Source organism: Cucumis melo, chromosome 12, assembly GCF_025177605.1.
Source record: "Cucumis melo cultivar AY chromosome 12, USDA_Cmelo_AY_1.0, whole genome shotgun sequence".
In the NCBI taxonomy this organism is placed as follows: Eukaryota; Viridiplantae; Streptophyta; class Magnoliopsida; order Cucurbitales; family Cucurbitaceae; genus Cucumis; species Cucumis melo.
This window is the reverse complement of record NC_066868.1, coordinates 21741531-21760812: the sequence shown is the minus strand read 5'-3', so window position 1 is coordinate 21760812 and position 19282 is coordinate 21741531. Positions and strand designations below refer to the sequence as shown.

Below are 19282 nucleotides of genomic sequence, written 5' to 3'. Positions count from 1 at the left end.
ATCCATTTTATTAAATTTCAATAAATAGTTCAATAAGAAAAGGCATAATTAACTTTGACGCCTTAAGACAATGATTAGGCTAATAACTAAAGTAACAACATGAGTAACAGACAATGAAAATAATAATCAAATCATAGAAGAATTGGTGACTCGGTTTAATGATACAACATTTACATATGATGGGTCTCAGATCCATAGGAAGAGATCATTTATTGCCTGATGAAATAGTTTACGAGAACATGATAATTGTCAAATGTATACACATCAACAAACTTGTCACATGTACACCAAGTATGCTCCCTCTGAATTCTATATCATAAAGCAGCTTTACTTGCCAAGTATCATCTTTGACCGTTTGCAATCCCTTTGCTCCTACTTTCCAATTAATAACTATCACAATAGCTAGATCTCATACTTTATAAACTCATTGAATCCAGGTACATGTTCGCCTGTTCTTGATCAACACTACAACTAGATTCAGAGGCTTAGTTTATGTGTTCTTTTCCGACTTTTGTCACAAACTAGCAACAAACTTGTCCCAACAAAACGCAAACCACCAAAAGAAAATCTAGTCAAATTTGAACCAACCAAAACAACAAATCTTCTAGTTAGTTAATTAGAATAAATAAATAAATAATGAGAGCAACTAATAGTTTACTACTAAACTACGAGTTTTGGGTCGTAAAACCGAACACACGCATCAACTTAATATTAATTACAGCATGTGGCTTCTGAGTTCATATATTCAAATTTCTAATAAAAGTTTATTAATTCATTTATTAGTATAATCAAAATCAATAAAGGAATGAGATGACTTCAGCCACTCTTCTCTTCATTCATGACATCTTATCTACAGATGGAAAGATGCTGAACGCACCAAAATGAAAAATTCCTCTGTTTTGCTAACCCATTTGGATTCACTGCTACTTGTGCTTCTCATCCTCTTAGCTTCTCCGGTGGCCGGCCATCCCACAAAAAAGAAGACCCAGTTCGTGCTTGTTCATGGATCTTTCCATGGGGCTTGGTCATGGTACAAGCTCTCCACCATTCTCCAATCGTGGGGCCACAACGTCACCGCTCTCGACATGGCTGCCTCCGGCATCGACCCCATACAGCCTAAGACTGTATCCTCAGCCTTTCAGTACTTTCACCCCTTGACGGAGTTCTTGGCTGGTTTGCCCTCCGACGAGAGGGTGGTCCTCGTTGGCCACAGCTTCGGCGGCATCGGAGTTGCTGCCGCTATGGAGGATTTCCCAGAAAAGATCTCTGTTGGTGTCTTTGTCACCGCCACCATGCCTGGTCCCAATCTTACTCTTTCTGATATTCTGGTAGAGGTAAATTTAACGAGCTACTACGTGCATATATCGTTGCTTGCATCTATCTTTTAAATTCTTTTTGTGTGTGTTTGATTCACAACCTGCAACAAGAGCAGTATTCTTAAATTTGACAGAAAGTCCTTAATACTTAGCTCCTCATCTTTGCTAACCATTTTTGTTTTGATTTTTGAAACTTTACAAGTCTATTTCTTCCTCTTTTCCTGCAATGATATACAAATTTTTTATGTATAATGGTTGAAAGTCTTGATCAATTCTAAAATCAAACAAAAAATTTTAGAAGCTGTTTTTTTTTTTTAGTTTTCAAAATTTAACTTGATTTTTTCAACCATAGATAAAAAGTAGATAACATCGAAAGAAAGTTGGAGATTGAATTGTTGTGTAGCTAAATTTTCACAAAAAAGAAGACAAAAAGAAAAAAGAAAAACAGCATGGCTACCAAACAGGGCCTCAATATTATATCATTCTATTGACTTTTAAAATTAATATACAAAGTAGTACTAATCTATAACAGAATATAAACATTATAATTTGAATTAAGATCATGTATATGGCAGTGCCAAAACCACATTTTGAGGGTACAAAGAGTATATGTAGAATTAAAAGATATATTTTATAGATTACTAAAACAAAACATAATAGGATAAAGATCATGCAAATTTTTCAAACCAATGTTGTTACTAAGAAGCAATATCTTGGTACGTAATTGTTATTCACATTTTTTTTTTCTCTTTGATGCTATTATTATTCACAAAGTGAAGAATGGGAAGCAAGCACCTCCGCCATTGGACAGTCATTATGTGTACGACGATGGAGAGGACAAGCCTCCAACGTCAATCATAGTCGGTTCATTGACGTTAGCCAAACATCTCTACTCACTCTCACCACCCGAGGTACATTATATTATATATAAATATTAAATTAACTTATAAGTGATCAAACTCATGTTTTATAGTCATTAGTTTGAATATGTCAAAATTAATTTCAATAATTCTACAGGATTTGACCCTAGCGACCATGTTGGTGAGGTCTCTTCCTCTATTTAAAATCAATGATTCTAAATTTAAGTTCACAAGAGAGAGATTTGGTAGTGTAAAAAGGGCTTTTGTTGTTACAGAAAAAGATTTAGCAGCCCCTAAGAAATTTCAAATGTGGATGATTGAGAACAATCCACCTGATATTACTGTCGAAATTAGAGGATCAGATCATATGGCTATGGTGTCTAAGCCTCTTGAACTTGCCCATGGACTCCAACATATTGTTCAACAATGCTCTCTACTTGACTTTTCTTCTTGACTACTTTACTATTTGACTTTTCATTATTTATCCAGTCACATATGGATGATTCAAAGAGTAGAATATGGAAAGCATTCCACCGTTGGTCTATGGTTATTATAGTATGTGAGTTACAATTGTTTTTAAGTTATTTAGAGTGCAAATTACTTTAGTATGGATTATTATAATAATGTGTTTGAGATGCAAACTATTTTACTCTTGATATACGAAATAGTTATTGTAATTAAAGAGAAAATTAGAAAAAGATGAGTAGAAAATAGTAATTAAATAATATAATACATGGTAAACATTCTAACAAAGAAAGATTTGAAATAGTAAATATTTTCCTATTGAAAATTCCAAATATAAAAGGTTATTATAAGAAAAATTTGCATCTCATATGCTCTTCATCTCTCCACCATGCCACACAAAAATAAAATTTAAAACTATTTTTGTGTGGTAGATAGATGTAAAGTGCTTGTTCATGAATCATTCATTCATGGATGTGTTATGCTAAGCTCTAAGTGAGCGACTTAATGGGCGACTTGGACAGGATTATGCAATAAAATAGGCATTTCCTACCTACGTGTTGTTGAATTCTAATAATATGCATGTAGTACAAATTTTCCTCTTTATCGTCCAAGTGTAAGCAAAGAGGGGTTTCCTGATAAGTCCAGAGTCGAACTAAGGGAATTGGTGTTCCTATTGAAACTATCGCACAGCTAAACCTGTGCGGTATACTCTATACCATATGGATATGCACAGTATATTTGTCCTAACTATATACACTAAAGTGAAATTGGCTGTGCAAGATGATCATGACGATAGAGTGTAATGTGGTGTGTGAAATCATGTAACAGGCATGTGACATGAAATAATATTTGATTTCTTAATCGCAATGTACTGTGCACTAATATTTCGAAGCGATACAAACATCTATTAACTTCAAAATTAAGGCGAGCGTCCTTTCGATGTTTTCGTCATACTTGCCCGCCTCTCGTGATCCAAATAATTAAAGTTAAGCCATGATTTGCATTTAATTTGGCTATATGCATTACAAGCAATTCATCCTAATTTAAGGCAAACGTCCTTTTGGTGTTTTCCCATATACATTAACATTACTCTAACTTATGCGAAAGATTCATTTGGCGATGAGGTTACTTTGTTACAATCTCTTCGTCGTCTACTTCACTAAATACGAGTTCTCACTTGTCAAGTGATTACAATCAATGCAATTGTCTTTCCTCTCTAATAAACAAAGCTTTGATGTTTGTGTTTGGTTGAATAGAACTCGGAGAACACATACCCATATTCTCTAATATTAATAACACATTACATTGTTCAGAAACTAATAAAATGCATAAAAGTGAATAGCAACAGAAAGATGGGATAATGGAAGTAGAATGCATCAATATTATAAATAAAACTTTAATTTGGGCATTTTGGCCATAGAGTTAATATTACAACTTGATACACAAAAAATACAAAATGAGTTACATAGACAATAGCAAGCCTTAGAATATGATTTCTCTTTTTTCTTTTTCTTTCTTTTTTTTTTTTTTTATGGATTTTTGCTTGTTGAGACTGAAGGAATGGAATTTCCAAAGTAGAAGCGTATGGACGCCGTGCAAATGGAACTTAATTTGTAAAACCCAAAAACAACAATTCAAAGAAAAAACAAACTTAAAACCTAAGCATGCTTCTATTGAGAAAAAGGGAAAAAGAAACTAACCTTTGTAGAACCTCCAAGAAATCTTCTCCAAATTTTTCAAGAACACCACGAAATCTTCCTTGTTATTCTCAAGAAAAGAATCTAATAGAGAGATGTGGAGCTTCTGTAATTTTGGTGAGGGAAAAGTTTGAGAGAGAATTTTTTTTCTCTCTTTGGAACACAGAGAACCATAAAATCAGAATGAGAATACGAATACTGAGTAATTCTGCATATCTCAACCAATTTAAGAGAGATGGGGGAAGTTATCAAAATAACTCCCTCACTCTCTCTACATGTAAAATAACTCACTTTAGAGTAATTTTATTAATTAAATATATATTAATAAAATAAAATTAATATAAATTTGGTTCATATTATATCTCATATAATATAAATTTAGTTCATATTATATCTCATATAATATAAACTTTATATTATATGAGATATAATATAAGCAATAGTTTAAATCTCTCATATAATCTATAGTGCTAATATAAATCAAATCCATATTAACTTAACGTATAGTTTATTTATGAATCTTATTCATATTATTAATATTATTAGAATCATATTCAAATATTAACTTCTTTCATAAAAACTTTATATTATAATGTATCAAATACATTAATAATATCATATACAAATCATTCTCTTTAATCAATTTGGAAAATTCAAATTAAAATAAAATAAATTTTCATTCTTATTTATCCTTATTAAGCTAACAAGGGGATCTTATGGACCTAACAAATTGAATCTCCAATAAAATGAGATTAATTAATTAAACTCTTTAATTAAATTAATCTCTATTCATCAACTATTAGTCATTCCATTAAAGACTAATAGTTGCACTCTTCTTACTGTAGATATATTTTTGTGTCCATTAGATATAATCAATCAATAGTGCAATGACCCTTTATAAATTGCTCGTAAGTACAGCTAGGCCAAAAATTACTGTTTTGCCCCTGTAATTACATCTAGCTCCTTAAGTACCACTGATTCCTCTAATGAATAATAATTATTGTCTTACTATAACTGAACTCCTCTCAGGCCAAGAGAGGGTGTGGCGCCACATTGTTCAAACCCTAGAATCAGCTTTAAGAGAGCAATTTCTCTACCTACTCTATCTATAGAGAAGGAGTGAATTCCTTCTTGTGTAGTTGTGTTCCTAGCTCCCCAATCAGACAAATCCCCAAAATGGTAGGCACATTGGGTCAGCGACATAGGCCACTCTCACCCATGCAAATCAAAAGACCGCCTTAATAGACAGGAGTTCACAACTCACTCAGGATTCAGGTCAAGTCACCTATGGTCATCTTGGTAAAATGTAAATCTCAACTAGTAACGGTGTTAATAAGAAAGACTATTCATTTCATGGTCTGATCTTATACAAACTCTTTGTATAGAATACCCCCGCTCTAATATCTCGACACGAATGATTAAGATCAAATCATTTGTAGTACTTTAGAACAATTGTAACAACTACAAAGCAGGTTGTATTCGTAGTGTCACCAGGATAAGGTGTCCAACCTTATCCATTTACTACAGACCATTTAGGTTATCACTTAAACATGATCCACTTGTATCCAAATACATGTTTAGGTTACAGAAGATAACCTTGGATGTTAGTTTATTAGTTTTGTGAGTTAATACAACTAAATGTCAAATAAAATAAAATACCTTATTTTATTAAATAAATAAAATGTTTGATATATTATACAAACTACATGACCACAAGATTTAGGGCATCAACCTCAACAGAGACGAGAGAAAATGGGTGAGGTAAGTCTCTCTCTCTCTCTCTCTCTCTCTCTCTCACATCCATGCCTTATTAGTTGAACATGTCTCCTTGCTTAACGTTCTATCGCCAAGCCCTACTTCTTTCTGCCTAAAATCTTGCGATAAGACACATAGGACGCAATAAAACAGGGATAAAGTTCTTTTGTAATCTACGATACACAAGTTAGTCAAATCTTCTACTTCTACCCGTGTTTTCTTCCATTCTTATGTGATAGGGCTTCATTATTTTACATAACAGGCTACAATAACTTGTATTTCTACAAGTTATCATAAAGCATATGAGATAGGTGCATCTAGTCATTGCTCTTGTAGCTACTACTCCACCAATTTTAAGTTGTAGGCTAAAATGCTCTTATATTAAAAAAAAAATGATTCAAACAACTTAATTTTATTTGAAAGTTTAAAGTAAATAGGTACAAAAATTTTGAGCAAGTAAATAATTGAAATTAAGTAGTAGTTGTAATGCAACTAAAGTCTCATATCAGTTAGATAAAGGATGATCATATTGGTATATACGAGGACAACTATCTCCATTGGTATGAAAACTTATAGAATTGTAAGAAAAGCAAAGTCATGAGGGTGTATATGTTAGAATTTATGTCCTAAAACTCGTTGTTTGTAGTTTAAATTATATTGTATTCAATAAAGTGGTTATCGATGACTTATTAGTAAAAATAGAATATTATATTCTTGAATCCAATAAACTAAGGTCCTGAGGCTATCTAGTATAGATTTGAACTTTATGTAGAGACATAAACGTGGATCAAGTTTGAGTTTATAGCCCAAACGATTTATAGTGTATGAATAAGGTTGAGCGCCTTATTCTAGGGACACTACGGATGCGGCCCGCTCTGTAGTTAGTACAAACAATGTGATCTGAATCGTTCATGTAGAGAATTGGAAGTGGGAGCATTCTATGTAAAGAGTTTACATAAGATTGGAAGCATGAAATAGTCATTGTTAACTTATAACACCATACTATATAAAACTGACTATTTTGTTATTGATGATCTATGTAACTTAATCTTAATCACTACTAGAAAAAAATCCTTTCTTGACGGTTGATTTTTTCTTTTCTTGACAGTTTTTGGAAAAGCCGTCAAGAAAAGGGTGGTTTAATAGAAAAAATGTCAAGAATTTTGATGAAAAGGCGGAGGGGAGGCAATTTTCAGAATTCTTGACAGTTTTAAACCGTCAAGCAATATGAACGTTTTTCTTGACTGTTATAAACTGTCAAGGATTATCTTCTAAATTCTTGACGTTTTTAAAACGTCAAGATTTATTATAAAATCGATATTCTTGACGTTTTTCAAACGTCAAGTATAATGTAATTATACTTGACGTTTTAAAAACGTCAAGAAATATCGACTACATTCTTGACGTTTTATAAACGTCAAAAAATATCGATTAAATTCTCGACGTTTTAAAACATCAAGAATTTTAATGAAAAGGCGGAGACTGAGAAATTTTAAAATTTCTTGACATTTTTAAAACGTCAAGTAAGAGAATTCTCCTTGACGTTTCAGAAACGTCAAGAATTACTAAATTAATTGAAAAAAATAAAAATATATATATTTTTAAAAAAAAAACTAATTTCTTTTAACTTTTTAAATAAAATACTAACTTCATTTAAAAAAAAATTAAACCCCGAATTTTCTGATCATTTTTCTTGACGTTTTATAAACGTCAAGTGCTATTAAATATATAAAAAAGAAAATATTAGGTTAACTTCTTCAAAGCCCTAAATTTGTCCCTGCCCTTTCGAAATTGTAAGTTACACTAGATCCCTCACTTGTGCCGTGTTCACCATCCATCCGTCCGCGTTCACCGCCGTGTTCCACCTCTCAAAAAATGCGTACCAAATCCTTCCCATTTCGTTCGTCCGTTCGACTCTCTCCCTGCCACCGCCCTCTCCGATTCTCTCTGTGCCTCCGTCTTCGACTCTCTCCCTGTTGCCATGTCTCCATCTCTCTCCCCTTCCTCTCAATCTACATTTTGTTACATTCTTGTTCTTCTCCTTAGGGCTTTCATTTCTCCATGTTTCAATCGATTAGTTTGTAATTTTCCTTAAATTTCTTTGTTCTTAATATGATTTCCACCTCAATTTTTCTAGGGTTTTTAATTGTAGCTTGTGATGTGTCACATTCCAACCTAAAGAGTTCTTCTTCCTCTTTATATAAAAACAATTCCAACCTAAGGAAGCTTTGTATTTATAAAAGACGCCATGTACAAGAGACTCTATAAGTCGGCAATCCTTCCATTTCCTATGTACTTTGCAACTGATGGTGAGGACACAGACAAGTTGGAACCTCTTGTTGCTGATCTTGGAGAAGTAGATCCATTTATGATTGGAGATTGATTAGGAGTTAGCCTTCAGCGCAAGTTGTGCACTTTGCTCTGCTTTTTCCTTTTATTGATGGTGTTTGTAGGTATGCTTATTGACCAACCCTTACGGGTAGTCAATTTCACTATAGAGAACTGCAGTCGGAGGATCTCTACGAGGTGATCGAATCTTCTAATCCGATGGTATTCTTCTACAGTTATATTTTTCTTTTTAAAAATTTTCTCACCATCTCAAACCTATACCGGAAAAGGCCATTTTTGAAATAAAGAGTAGAGAGAAGAAAAAAAAAAGCTATGATTATTCAGAATTTTTGGTTGAGTGATCTTATAACTTCTTTTGGGAATTGAAGTTAATGTTTATGTGATCTTTAGAAGAAGATATTGTTCATGGCTGCCAATTGTGTTAGCAATTTCTTACTATTCGATCCACGTGTCAAACCTCTCTTTTCTTTATATTGTTTACAATGTAATTCCTTTGCATTTTGAATTTGGAATTGTGATCCGTTCTATAAACAATGTTTGACTTGTGTAAGTCAAAAGTCAACTTGAATTGATGGTTCAAAATGTGTGGAGTTGAATCAAAATAAAACGACACTGAAAGAAAAAGATAAGACTTTTCTGTTTGGCACGTTTTCAAATATATAAAAACAACTCCAAATTATTTATAAATATAGCGAAATCTTCGATTTGTATGCATAAATTACAATTATGGATTATTTGATTTCTTTTGGTCCTTCTAACCTTTTGAATGCAGGTTAAATGTTGCGTGAAATGTTGCGGTAAAATGTGCTACAATAACCCCAGGTTTGTCATTTGTGTCCATTTTATTCTCATATTGTACAATCACCAAATGATGGACATAATTATCAGCTTTAACAATTTAATTGATATCTCTTGATCTCTCTCATTTTTCAGACGAGGCCAAGGTCAAACAATTTGGTTTAAAACTATGTGGAGAAGTCCCAATGGCACAATTATGGAATAAACTCATTCTCATTTATTGATTTCGACAACTATTTTTTCATCCCCAAACCTTTTATTTTCTATCATTACTTTTTATTTCTATTCAGTTCCAGAAAATAGGGAGACATGAAGAGAGCTTGAGGTTTGAGACTTCAAAGGATCAGGCATAGCACTTACAATTGATAATGTGGATGAGGTTGGTTTTTTAGTTATTTCTTCTAACTTGTTCAGTTTTTTATTTTTAAGCCAAGTTAGGGATTAAAAATGATTTTTAAGCTAGGAATATAGAAAAGTGGACGTAGGGGAAAGCTTTCATAGTCCGTTCATACTGATTATGTATGTTTTGTTTTGTCACTGTCTTTGTATCAAATCACAGCAGTTGCTGATTTTTGTGGTAATTAAACTAAACTCACTTTAAAGCTCTAAAAATAATACTCATTTTTCATGATTATAATTTTGTTGTTGATTTAATGGTATGTGAAAGATGATGATGTAGAAGAATCAAGATTTCATTCCTTCTCATTATTCTTTATGTTAAATAAGTTATCTGATCGAATAAGCTATATTATCTGGTTGTACCCCCTCAAGTCCTTTGTGTGTTTAGTGCCCCCATCCTTTACTCTCTGTTGCTGTTTCCAATTGGGTTGTATTATCACTACAAGAAATTTGGCCTTTAATGTCGGTTTAAAACCGACATTAAAGGCCTTTAATGTCACTTGGCGACCGACATCTTTGTAAGCGTTATTAAAGGCCTTTAATGTCGGTTGGGCTTTAATGTCGGTTTATAACCGACATTAAAGGTGTCTTTAATGTCGGTTATAAACCGACATTAAAGACCTTTGATGTCGGTTATAAACCGACATCTTTGAAGGTGTTATTGAAGGTCTTTAATGTCGGTTCATCTTTAATGTCGGTTATAAACCGACATTAAAGACAGCTTTAATGTCGGTTTATAACCGACATTAAAGATATCTTTAATGTCGTTTTTAAACCGACATTAATGTTGCTTAGTGCACATCTTTAATGTCGTTTTTCCACCGACATTAAAGACACATTTAATGTCGTTTTTCCACCGACATTAAAGACACATTTTATGTCGTTTTTTAAACCGACATTAAAGATTCATTTCATGTCGTATTTATAATAGTTTTTATGACGGCAAAACCGATATTATTTGAGTCGAACTACGTCCGGAAATGTTCGTCATCGTATATTGTAAAAAATAAAAAAATTGCTTGCACACTAGCTATAATGCCTACTACTCAATGCACACAATAATACCTAATTCACCTGCAATGCACACAATAATACCTAAAATTCCAGCACACAATAATACCTAAAATTCCAGCACACTTCCAACACTTACATATAGTCACATATCAATAAACACAACTATATTCAATACTATAAGTCCAACTACTCCAAATCCTCCAATATATACACTTATATATAATCACACATATCAAACAACACATCCTACCATCCATGGCAAACCAATAGTAAACACCTACAATGCATAAGATCCAACACTAAAATACAAGCACACTTTTCCACACTTCCATATAGAACTACAACAAATACACATCATCCAACACTTACATATAATCACATATCAATAAACACAACTATATTCAACACTATAAGTCCAACTACTCCAAATCCTCCAATATATACACTTATATATAATCACACATATCAAACAACACATCCTACCATCCATGGCAAACCAATAGTAAACACCTAAAATGCATAAGATCCAACACTAAAATACAAGCACACTTTTCCACACTTCCATATAGAACTACAACAAATACACATCATCCAACACTTACATATTATAAACACAACTATATTCAACACTATAAGTCCAACTACTCCAAATCCTCCAATATATACATAATCACACATATCAAACAACACATCCTACCATCCATGGCAAACCAATAGTAAACACCTACAATGCATAAGATCCAACACTAAAATACAAGCACACTAACGCCATTAAAGATAATATATAAGATCGTGATTTATAAACACAATAGAAGGTTCCTTCACTAACTAAAGTATAGGTACAAACTATCTAACAAACAACAATTAGTACGGGACCACCTGCCCTTCAAAAAACTATAGGACTGTCGTCCCCTACAAAAACTTAACTCGACCAACTACTAACCTAACTACAAAAATCAACTACTAACCTAACTACAAAAATCAACTACTAACCTAACTACAAAAAGCAACTACTTACACAAATCTGCTAACAAAAGCTGCCCATTCAGTTCGAATCTCATCAATCTCCTCTTGGCTATATGCATTTTTGGTATTGAACTACACACAAAGAGAAAGATATGGAAAGTATGAGTTTGGATCACAAATTGTAATATGTAAAAAGTTAAAGTAGAAACTTACAAGGTTAGTAATAGAAGTACTAGAATTATGCACTATCTCATGTATGTACTTTTGCACGTAGTACCCGCACCCTACAGAATCCAATTGACGAGGGCACTGCATGTATATCAATTGAATACAAATTAATCTTATGTTTCATAAAAAGTAATAACCTGTAAATGCAAATTACCTTTACAGGTCTCCATTTTGGAGTTGATCGATAGCGTTGTAGATCGTGTTTCGCTTGCCATGTCTTCAACCCTCTAAATATTTTGAAACATTAGAAGACAAGAAAGTTAAATAAGAAGTGATAAAGTAAATACACTTACACATTTATGATTCCATGAATGTCTTCATTGACTTTACTCCGAAGAGAGTCCAAAACATAAACGCAATTTTCACAAAGATCGATAACATGCAACATCCAATGAAAACTACAAGACACTTTCATTGTTTCTCTTTATTGGTAGTGATTCACCATGAAAAATCCATTCTTGATAACTCTGATCGATGCCGTTAAAAAACAAGTGATCTCTAATTGTATTCACATCTAAAGTTTTTGCATTCACACACTTTAAACAAGGACATGCCATGACATTCGACGTCTTTGAATGCTTCAACCCATTTTTAATAAACATCTCAACCCCATAAGCATACTCAGATGACGTTCTATTCTTTTGCATCCACGACTTATCAATATTATATAAGATGCAATTTAATCTACAAAAAAAATCGAGAAAACAACGAAATTAAGTAAACTTAGATCGTCGAGACAATTATTGTATGAATTTTTATCTCTTAACTATTTTAAATTTGTTTGGAATGACTTTTCAAGTACTTAAAACTATTAGAACTTTATCTATGAAAGAACACTCTTTTAAATACTTATAAATTGTTCCAAAGAGAGACTCCAAATGTATATAGTTTTAATTTTGAATAAAAATAAATAAATCTTAGGAAATGGAATTCAAAACCTAACTAATTATATAAAACTAATGTTTTTATTGTTGAGGAATCCAAACTAAAAAAAATGAAAGAGCCTCTCACACTATTTATAAAATATATATGAAGTACTTCTCTCCTTCTCAAATGAAATTTGGAGATGAAACTTCAGATTATATTATTATCTATAGATATATAGTATTTACAGCATATAAAACCCAAAATATAGTCTACCCTATAATGACATAATGTATACATCTTTTTTGTTAAATAGTAATCTTTATATATATTTAAGATAGTATATTATTCTTTTACACATGCGATTATCTTTTTAAAATGTTTAACTATTCACCTTCACATAGATTCAACTACTAAAAGAAAAAGAAAGGACTATTATACATTTTTGTATTTTAGAGAAACATAAAAGTATAAAAAGATGGTTGCTAAGGAAGAAAAGAAAGAACCAATTATTGTATAAAATTGAGAGAAAGAGGGAGAGAGATGTGCACTTTTAGATTAGTTTATCTTTATACCATTTTAGGGTCAAAATTGAGTTATTGCAGCTTCTATACTTTACGAATGAGAAAATATATGCATATACTTTATATGAAAGCCTATGGTTTAGAAAGATAAAGTTTCTAATTCTTACTATTCAAACAATAGTTATTAACCAAATTCAACAATTCACCCAACTCAACAACGACTTAGCTACATTATCTACCTTAGCAAAATCAAACAAAAAGTTATTAACCAAATTCACCACCTTCCCTAGCTAGCATCAAATTCAACCACAATAGAATGAAGGAGAGAACACATAGAAGATAAAATATTTGCGTGTGTGCGTGGGGTTGATTTGCAGAGAGTAACAACGTGGAAGAAAGTGCACGTGATATACAGTTTATTCTTTGTGAGAAAAGTGGCAGCCCATATAAACACCTTCATATTCTACTGTCTTGTATTACCAGCCACATTGGTAGTACAAGATGTTGAAGTTCCTAAATGGGGATATGTTTACATTCCTGCTATCATTACTCTTCTCAATGCTAACTATCGCAAGAGGTCATAAATACTTTCTGCACCAAAGTCTTAACCATTCTAACTAGATGCCACTCTTAAGAATTTTTCTTAAAATCAAGCCAATGACCTAACAACACATATGAATAGAATAAAAGTCTCTACATTCCTACTTTATTGCCGATATTATAAGAACTTCTTGCAACTACAACAATGATATAGCTTTATTTTCTCCATTCATTTTCCTGCCCAAGTTAAGCTAATTCTAAAGAGAATAATTTTTTGATTCCTTTCTATGAACCCAGTAGAAAGTAAGAACTTCCAGTTTGACCAACATTTTAACATAGCACAACATCTCTAACCTGTACCTGTCACTACACCTCATCTACCAAATACAAACTTCCAGTTTGACCAACATTTCAACATAGCACAACATCTCTAACCTGTACCTTTCAATACACCTCATCTACCAAATACAAGAAGCTTATACTAAACGCAACTCCAGCCATTTCATCCTTATTTACAGCATTATTGTAATTTATGCTTTTCAAGATTCGTCGACGCCAATAAAGCCCGCAACACAAATCTTCCAATGCAACCAGACAAAATTTAGACTCTCTTCCTAGTTTCTAATCTAGCCATTCCAACAGATTCTATTATTTTTTTCCCTTTCTTTTCATAACAATCCATCATTCCTAGGATTTGTATATAGCGACCGACTTCAACTCTATGTTGTATATACCTGATGTGTTAAGTTAATAAAACTAGAAGACAGTGAAATTAATTAAATTAATTTCTGTCTCGCGCCTTTCAAATCTACTTACCCCACACACACTCATACACAAACAGAATTTTTGTGAACGCGTTTCAAGCATCACTGACTAATCAGAATTCGACACAAACAACTAACATCAGGATCACAGGAATACCTTTTACTTCCCCTCGTAACTGTTTGAAGAAAAATACTTGGGTGCAGTTCGCTGCACCGACTGCATCCAATAATAATGTGCAATTTTTTGGGTTTTGCAGCAGAATAATAAGTGATTTTGAGGTTGAATTTTAATCAAAGCATCAATACAATTATGTTCCAATTTTTTGGGTTTTGCAGCAGAATTGATGTGTGACCGCATCATATGCCAAAATAGTAAAATATATGCATGAACAGAAAACTACTCGTATTCTATATGCCTTGACAACTTTCCCTTGTCTAAGAATCCATAATCTAAATCAAAATCAAAAAACATGCTAAAAACCCCAAATGAAAGAAGATGGAAATTTTACCGTGAGAAGATGTATTTTGTGAACGCGGACGAATTTGATTCCAAGGGTGGGCGAACCTGGTTGCTGGTTGATGTGAACGCGGACGAGCGGATGAGTTTCAAAAAACCTGGTTGCTGTGAACGCGGTTGCTGTGAACACGATTGCTGTGAACGGGGACGACCGGACGAATTTCTTTAGAAGGAGAGAAATGCGGCCGAATTTGATTCCAAGGGTGGGCGAACAGAACAACAATCGATCGGAATGGTGGCGGCGATAGAAATGGTGGAGGCGATAGAAATGGTGGCGGCGATAAAATGGCGGCGTCGATTAAAATTGTGGCGTCGATCGGAGAAGAAATGGAGAAGAAATGAAGGAAGTTCGGAGAAGACGAGGGTCGAGATTTGGAATCGAATAGCTAGGTCGAAAAGGTAAAGTAAGAGAGAGAATTCACGAAAAAAATTATTAAAAAAAAATTAAATGGACCTTTAATGTCGGTGGAAAACCGACATTAAAGTGTCTATTTTTTCACAAAATAAAAATATTAAAAATTAAAATTTAAATGGACCTTTAATGTCGGTTCTCAAAATGGCGGACCTTTAATGTCGTTTTAAAACCGACATTAAAGCTTTGTCTTTAATGTCGGTGGAAAACCGACATTAAAGATCCGCTTTTTCAAAACCGACACCAATGGTCTTTTTTCATTTTTCCCAAGCGACATTAAAGCCTATATTTGTTCTAGTGTATCTTCTAGGGTATACATGTTAGATTTGCTGTAGATGTAGCCATGGTTGCTTCCTCCGTTGTTGCTTATTCTTAACTTCATGTAATTTATATCCATCTAATTCGTTTCATCTTCCTATTTCTTCTCCGATTCTAATGGCAGCTTTCATTCTCTGCATCCAACTTGCGCGACCCAGATATATTCTCTAAGGTCAGTATCTCTTTGATCGACGTCAAAAGACTGCATCTTGAAAAATGATTTCATCCAAGATATATTCATATGGGCTTTTTTATTCCTCTGAAAGAATGCCATTTGTATATTACACATCCTTATACTTGAGTGTACAAGGTTGTTGTAGTATTTTTCACGTTTCATGAGTGAAAAGATAGAATCAAGTTGTGGAATTACTTTCATTTCTGGAGCTCCTAAGTGATTGAAGATAGTTGATTTATATTTAAAATCTGTCTAAAGTTTTAGAGATAGTAGAGTTAGTTACTGATCAAGTTTTGGTAATGTCCCCAAAGTCAGTGTTTAGATTTTGGGTTGTTACGAAACCACTATAATATATCTTGTCTTTTTCTTTTGCTTGTCTGAATTTGTTGCTACAAGTTTGCCTTGTGTTTCAGGTGTTTATAGGATTCAATTTTTACAATATACTACGAATTGGTGCTATAAGTAACAATATTTTACAAATTTTGTGGAGAATGGTGTCAATTTTGTTTACCTCGTTGTCTTCTCTGTCCCTGCAAATATATTCTTGTTCTACTTTTGAATTTTGAATTTTTAAGGTATTGAAGAGATCGCTTGTTTTACTGTTCAGGTCGGTGGCAGGTTGATGTTCTGACTTCAAAAACAAATTTCATTAGACAATCTAATGTTCTCGAGCAACGAGAAATACTCAACAAATGCCAGAGTATTATAAAAGAGGTGAACACCACAATCTCTTTTGTTTAATGATTTTGCTTATCTTTATTTTTTAAAAAATGAAATACAGAAAATCAGATTTTTTTGACAAATTATCCATATCTCCATTGGTTTGACATTATTGTTTGCATTTCATTTGACAAAAAAGAATATTTGATTAGTAACTATGCTTTCAAAATGTCAAATGGAAATGGAGAGAATAAAGTTGGGGCCATCTGAAAAGGAAGCCTACACCTAATCGCTACACCTATCTGGTCAAATTTTGTTTTCTGCCTTCATTTTGAGTAGATTTTGCCAGTGCAAAAAAAAATAATAAATAAAATAGCTTACCATGTGTTTTGTTTATTACATCTTCATTATTGGAGGCTGCCTTCATTTTGAGTAGATTTTGCCATTGCAAACTGCTATGTGGTCATAAATGGAATAAATAATTTGTCTGTAGTTTGATGATGAGATCTAATTGAAATTTTTTTGCACCTTGACTTCTACTTTTATTTTTTTACTAACTCAAATTTTTGTTTATAGGATTGGAAGATCAAATATTGGAGGCTGGAGCAGATATTTTGGTTACTTCATCTTATCAGGTTTGTAATGCCAATGGATTAAGCTTTCTTTGTTTTTGTACTTTTCACTCTGTGATGGCTTTGGGGTGTCTTTCTTTTAAATGTTCTACTGTTGTTTTTTTAAAACTTGATGGTTCAAACTAATCACTCCTCTTGAATTGAAATCAAAAAGTTCAAAATGAGCGTTTCTGCTGATGGCTCAGAGTATAGGTGAATTTGAAACAATTAGTTACAAGGAGTTTGTAAATATTTGGTATTGACAATCTGATCTAAACTTATTTCCACCTCCCCTTTACATTGTTATCATCAACATAGCTAATCATTAATCCTATATTTGTTATTGTGATGTTATCTACTTCTTGTAGATTGGCTCTGCTGTTGGTGACACTTATTTTAGCTCATGAATTGGAGGTAGTAGAGGATGCAGAATGCAAGTTTATTTGAAGCCAAGTTTCATTCAAGGTCATTGAGTTCGGTTGATAGAAGTAATGTTTTGTATATGACAATATCGAACAAATATGTAAAATTTTCAAAATGTTGATACATATGTGGTAAAATGTTAATATATGTTAAAGTTTTGGAATTGTTCTAGTGCATATTTATGTTTGAGTTTTCAAACTATATTTGTGTATATTTGTCGTTTATATGTAGTTGAATTCTTGGATCAATGGGAGCATAATATAGGAACTAGTAAATAAATTACAATTAAAAAAAATAAAAAATTTCTTGACGGTTTGCAAATGTCATAAACAACGAAATTCTTGACGGTTCTAAAATGTCATAAACAATCACTTTCTTGACGGTTATTAAATGTCATGAAAAATGCACTCTTGACGGTTTTAAAATGTCATGAATATTCATATTGTTGACGTTTTTTGTCATTCATAGTCACATTCTTGACAGTTCTAAACTGTCATTAAAACTTATAATCTTGACGGTTCTAAACTGTCATGAATAATTGAATACTTGACGGTTATAAACTGTCAACGTTAACAATTCTTGACGTTTTTACAACTGTCAAGAAAATTGCCTTTCTTGACACTGGATTCAACGACGGTTTTAAAACCGTCAAGAATAATCATTCTTGACAGTTTAAAACCGTCAAGAGAGTCAATTTCTGTAGTAGTGAATCCTGAGTTAACTATAAACTTCTATTCAAATGGAATTATTCTTAGATCTATATAGGTGAAGGCAACTCAACGACGTTGGCCCAATAAGCCTCTCATTTCAGAGGTAAGATCGGATGATGGCTAAGGACATAGGGTGCAAGAGGAAATTCACTTCTATCCGCTTTAGCTTTTGTAGATAGGTTGTTCCCTTAAAGACTGAATCCAAGTCTTGAACAAGGAGCCCCACCCTCTCACTTAAACATGCCTCACAACTTGATTCAAAGGCAATTTTTTTTCCTTTAACCCTATTTTAGCTTAATTAGGGTAGTTATTTATACATGTTCATCTCTAAGTAGTTAGATGCATTTAGAGTAAATTTGTTTCAATTTTCCGCTACGACATTTGTATGTTTTCCATCAGTATACCCAAAATGGACAAATCATACCGTTGTTTTGTGTTGGGAAATGATTTTTTTTATTTTTTAAAATTATTATCTTCATTTTTTTTTTGTAACATGTGGTACTTTTTTGAGTTCATATTCGATTTAAATTTAATAAACTTTTCACACAGAACAAACACAAAATTCACAACTATATTGAACTACCAAAGTTTATTACAAAATTAGAACATATTTCATTAAAAAAAACTGTCTTACAATAATGAAGCACGTCGGGAGTAGAGAAATTTCGACGCACTTAAGTATGGTGTCAAAAATGTCTCTATCCCGACGTTGTTATGTGTCAAGAGGTGATGTCTTTTTTTTCAATTATTTTCATTTTTTTGTAACCTATGGTACTTTTTTAAGTTCATATTCGATTTAAAATTTAATAAAAGTTTCAAACCAAACAAACACAAAATTAATAACTACATTGAAATACCAAAGTTTAATTTACAAAACTAAAACATATTTCATAAAAAAAAAAGACTTTCAATAATTC

The 19282-nt window shown here is 32.6% G+C and overlaps 1 protein-coding gene and 1 long non-coding RNA gene across 12 annotated transcripts; one reads left to right on the top strand and one right to left on the bottom strand.

Annotated features, from left to right (window-relative positions):
- The first annotated feature begins 787 nt into the window (after positions 1-787).
- On the top strand, positions 788-17818 carry LOC103488011 (methyl jasmonate esterase 1-like). 11 transcript variants are annotated; one of them, XM_051080441.1, is made up of 9 exons: positions 797-1334; positions 2096-2227; positions 2666-8643; positions 9215-9239; positions 9376-9619; positions 15911-15958; positions 16569-16675; positions 17198-17256; positions 17601-17818. In XM_051080441.1, the coding sequence occupies exons 1-3, from the start codon at positions 882-884 to the stop codon at positions 2780-2782; spliced, it is 702 nt and encodes a 233-aa protein (XP_050936398.1). In that variant the 5' UTR covers positions 797-881; the 3' UTR covers positions 2783-8643; positions 9215-9239; positions 9376-9619; positions 15911-15958; positions 16569-16675; positions 17198-17256; positions 17601-17818. The 11 variants fall into 11 exon arrangements, with proteins under 11 accessions (XP_008444767.1, XP_050936394.1, XP_050936395.1 ...); XM_051080443.1 differs by having other exon boundaries at positions 798-1334; positions 2666-2735; XM_051080437.1 differs by lacking the exon at positions 9215-9239 and having other exon boundaries at positions 796-1334; positions 2666-2735.
- On the bottom strand, positions 11551-12146 carry LOC127144466 (uncharacterized). The gene is made up of 3 exons (XR_007816129.1): positions 12002-12146; positions 11833-11928; positions 11551-11751 (listed from the first exon to the last, which is right to left on the bottom strand). It is a non-coding gene; the product is annotated as an uncharacterized LOC127144466 (long non-coding RNA).
- Positions 17819-19282: the final 1464 nt, after the last annotated feature.

Excerpts from the sequence above, each read along its gene's own strand:
- LOC103488011 (XM_008446545.2), top strand. The coding sequence starts at position 882 with ATGAAAAATTCCTCTGTTTTGCTAACCCATTTGGATTCACTGCTACTT. Across the intron at positions 1,335-2,095 it reads TTTCTGATATTCTGGTAGAG|AATGGGAAGCAAGCACCTCC; the intron begins GTAAATTTAACG and ends CACAAAGTGAAG. Across the intron at positions 2,228-2,333 it reads ACTCACTCTCACCACCCGAG|GATTTGACCCTAGCGACCAT; the intron begins GTACATTATATT and ends ATAATTCTACAG.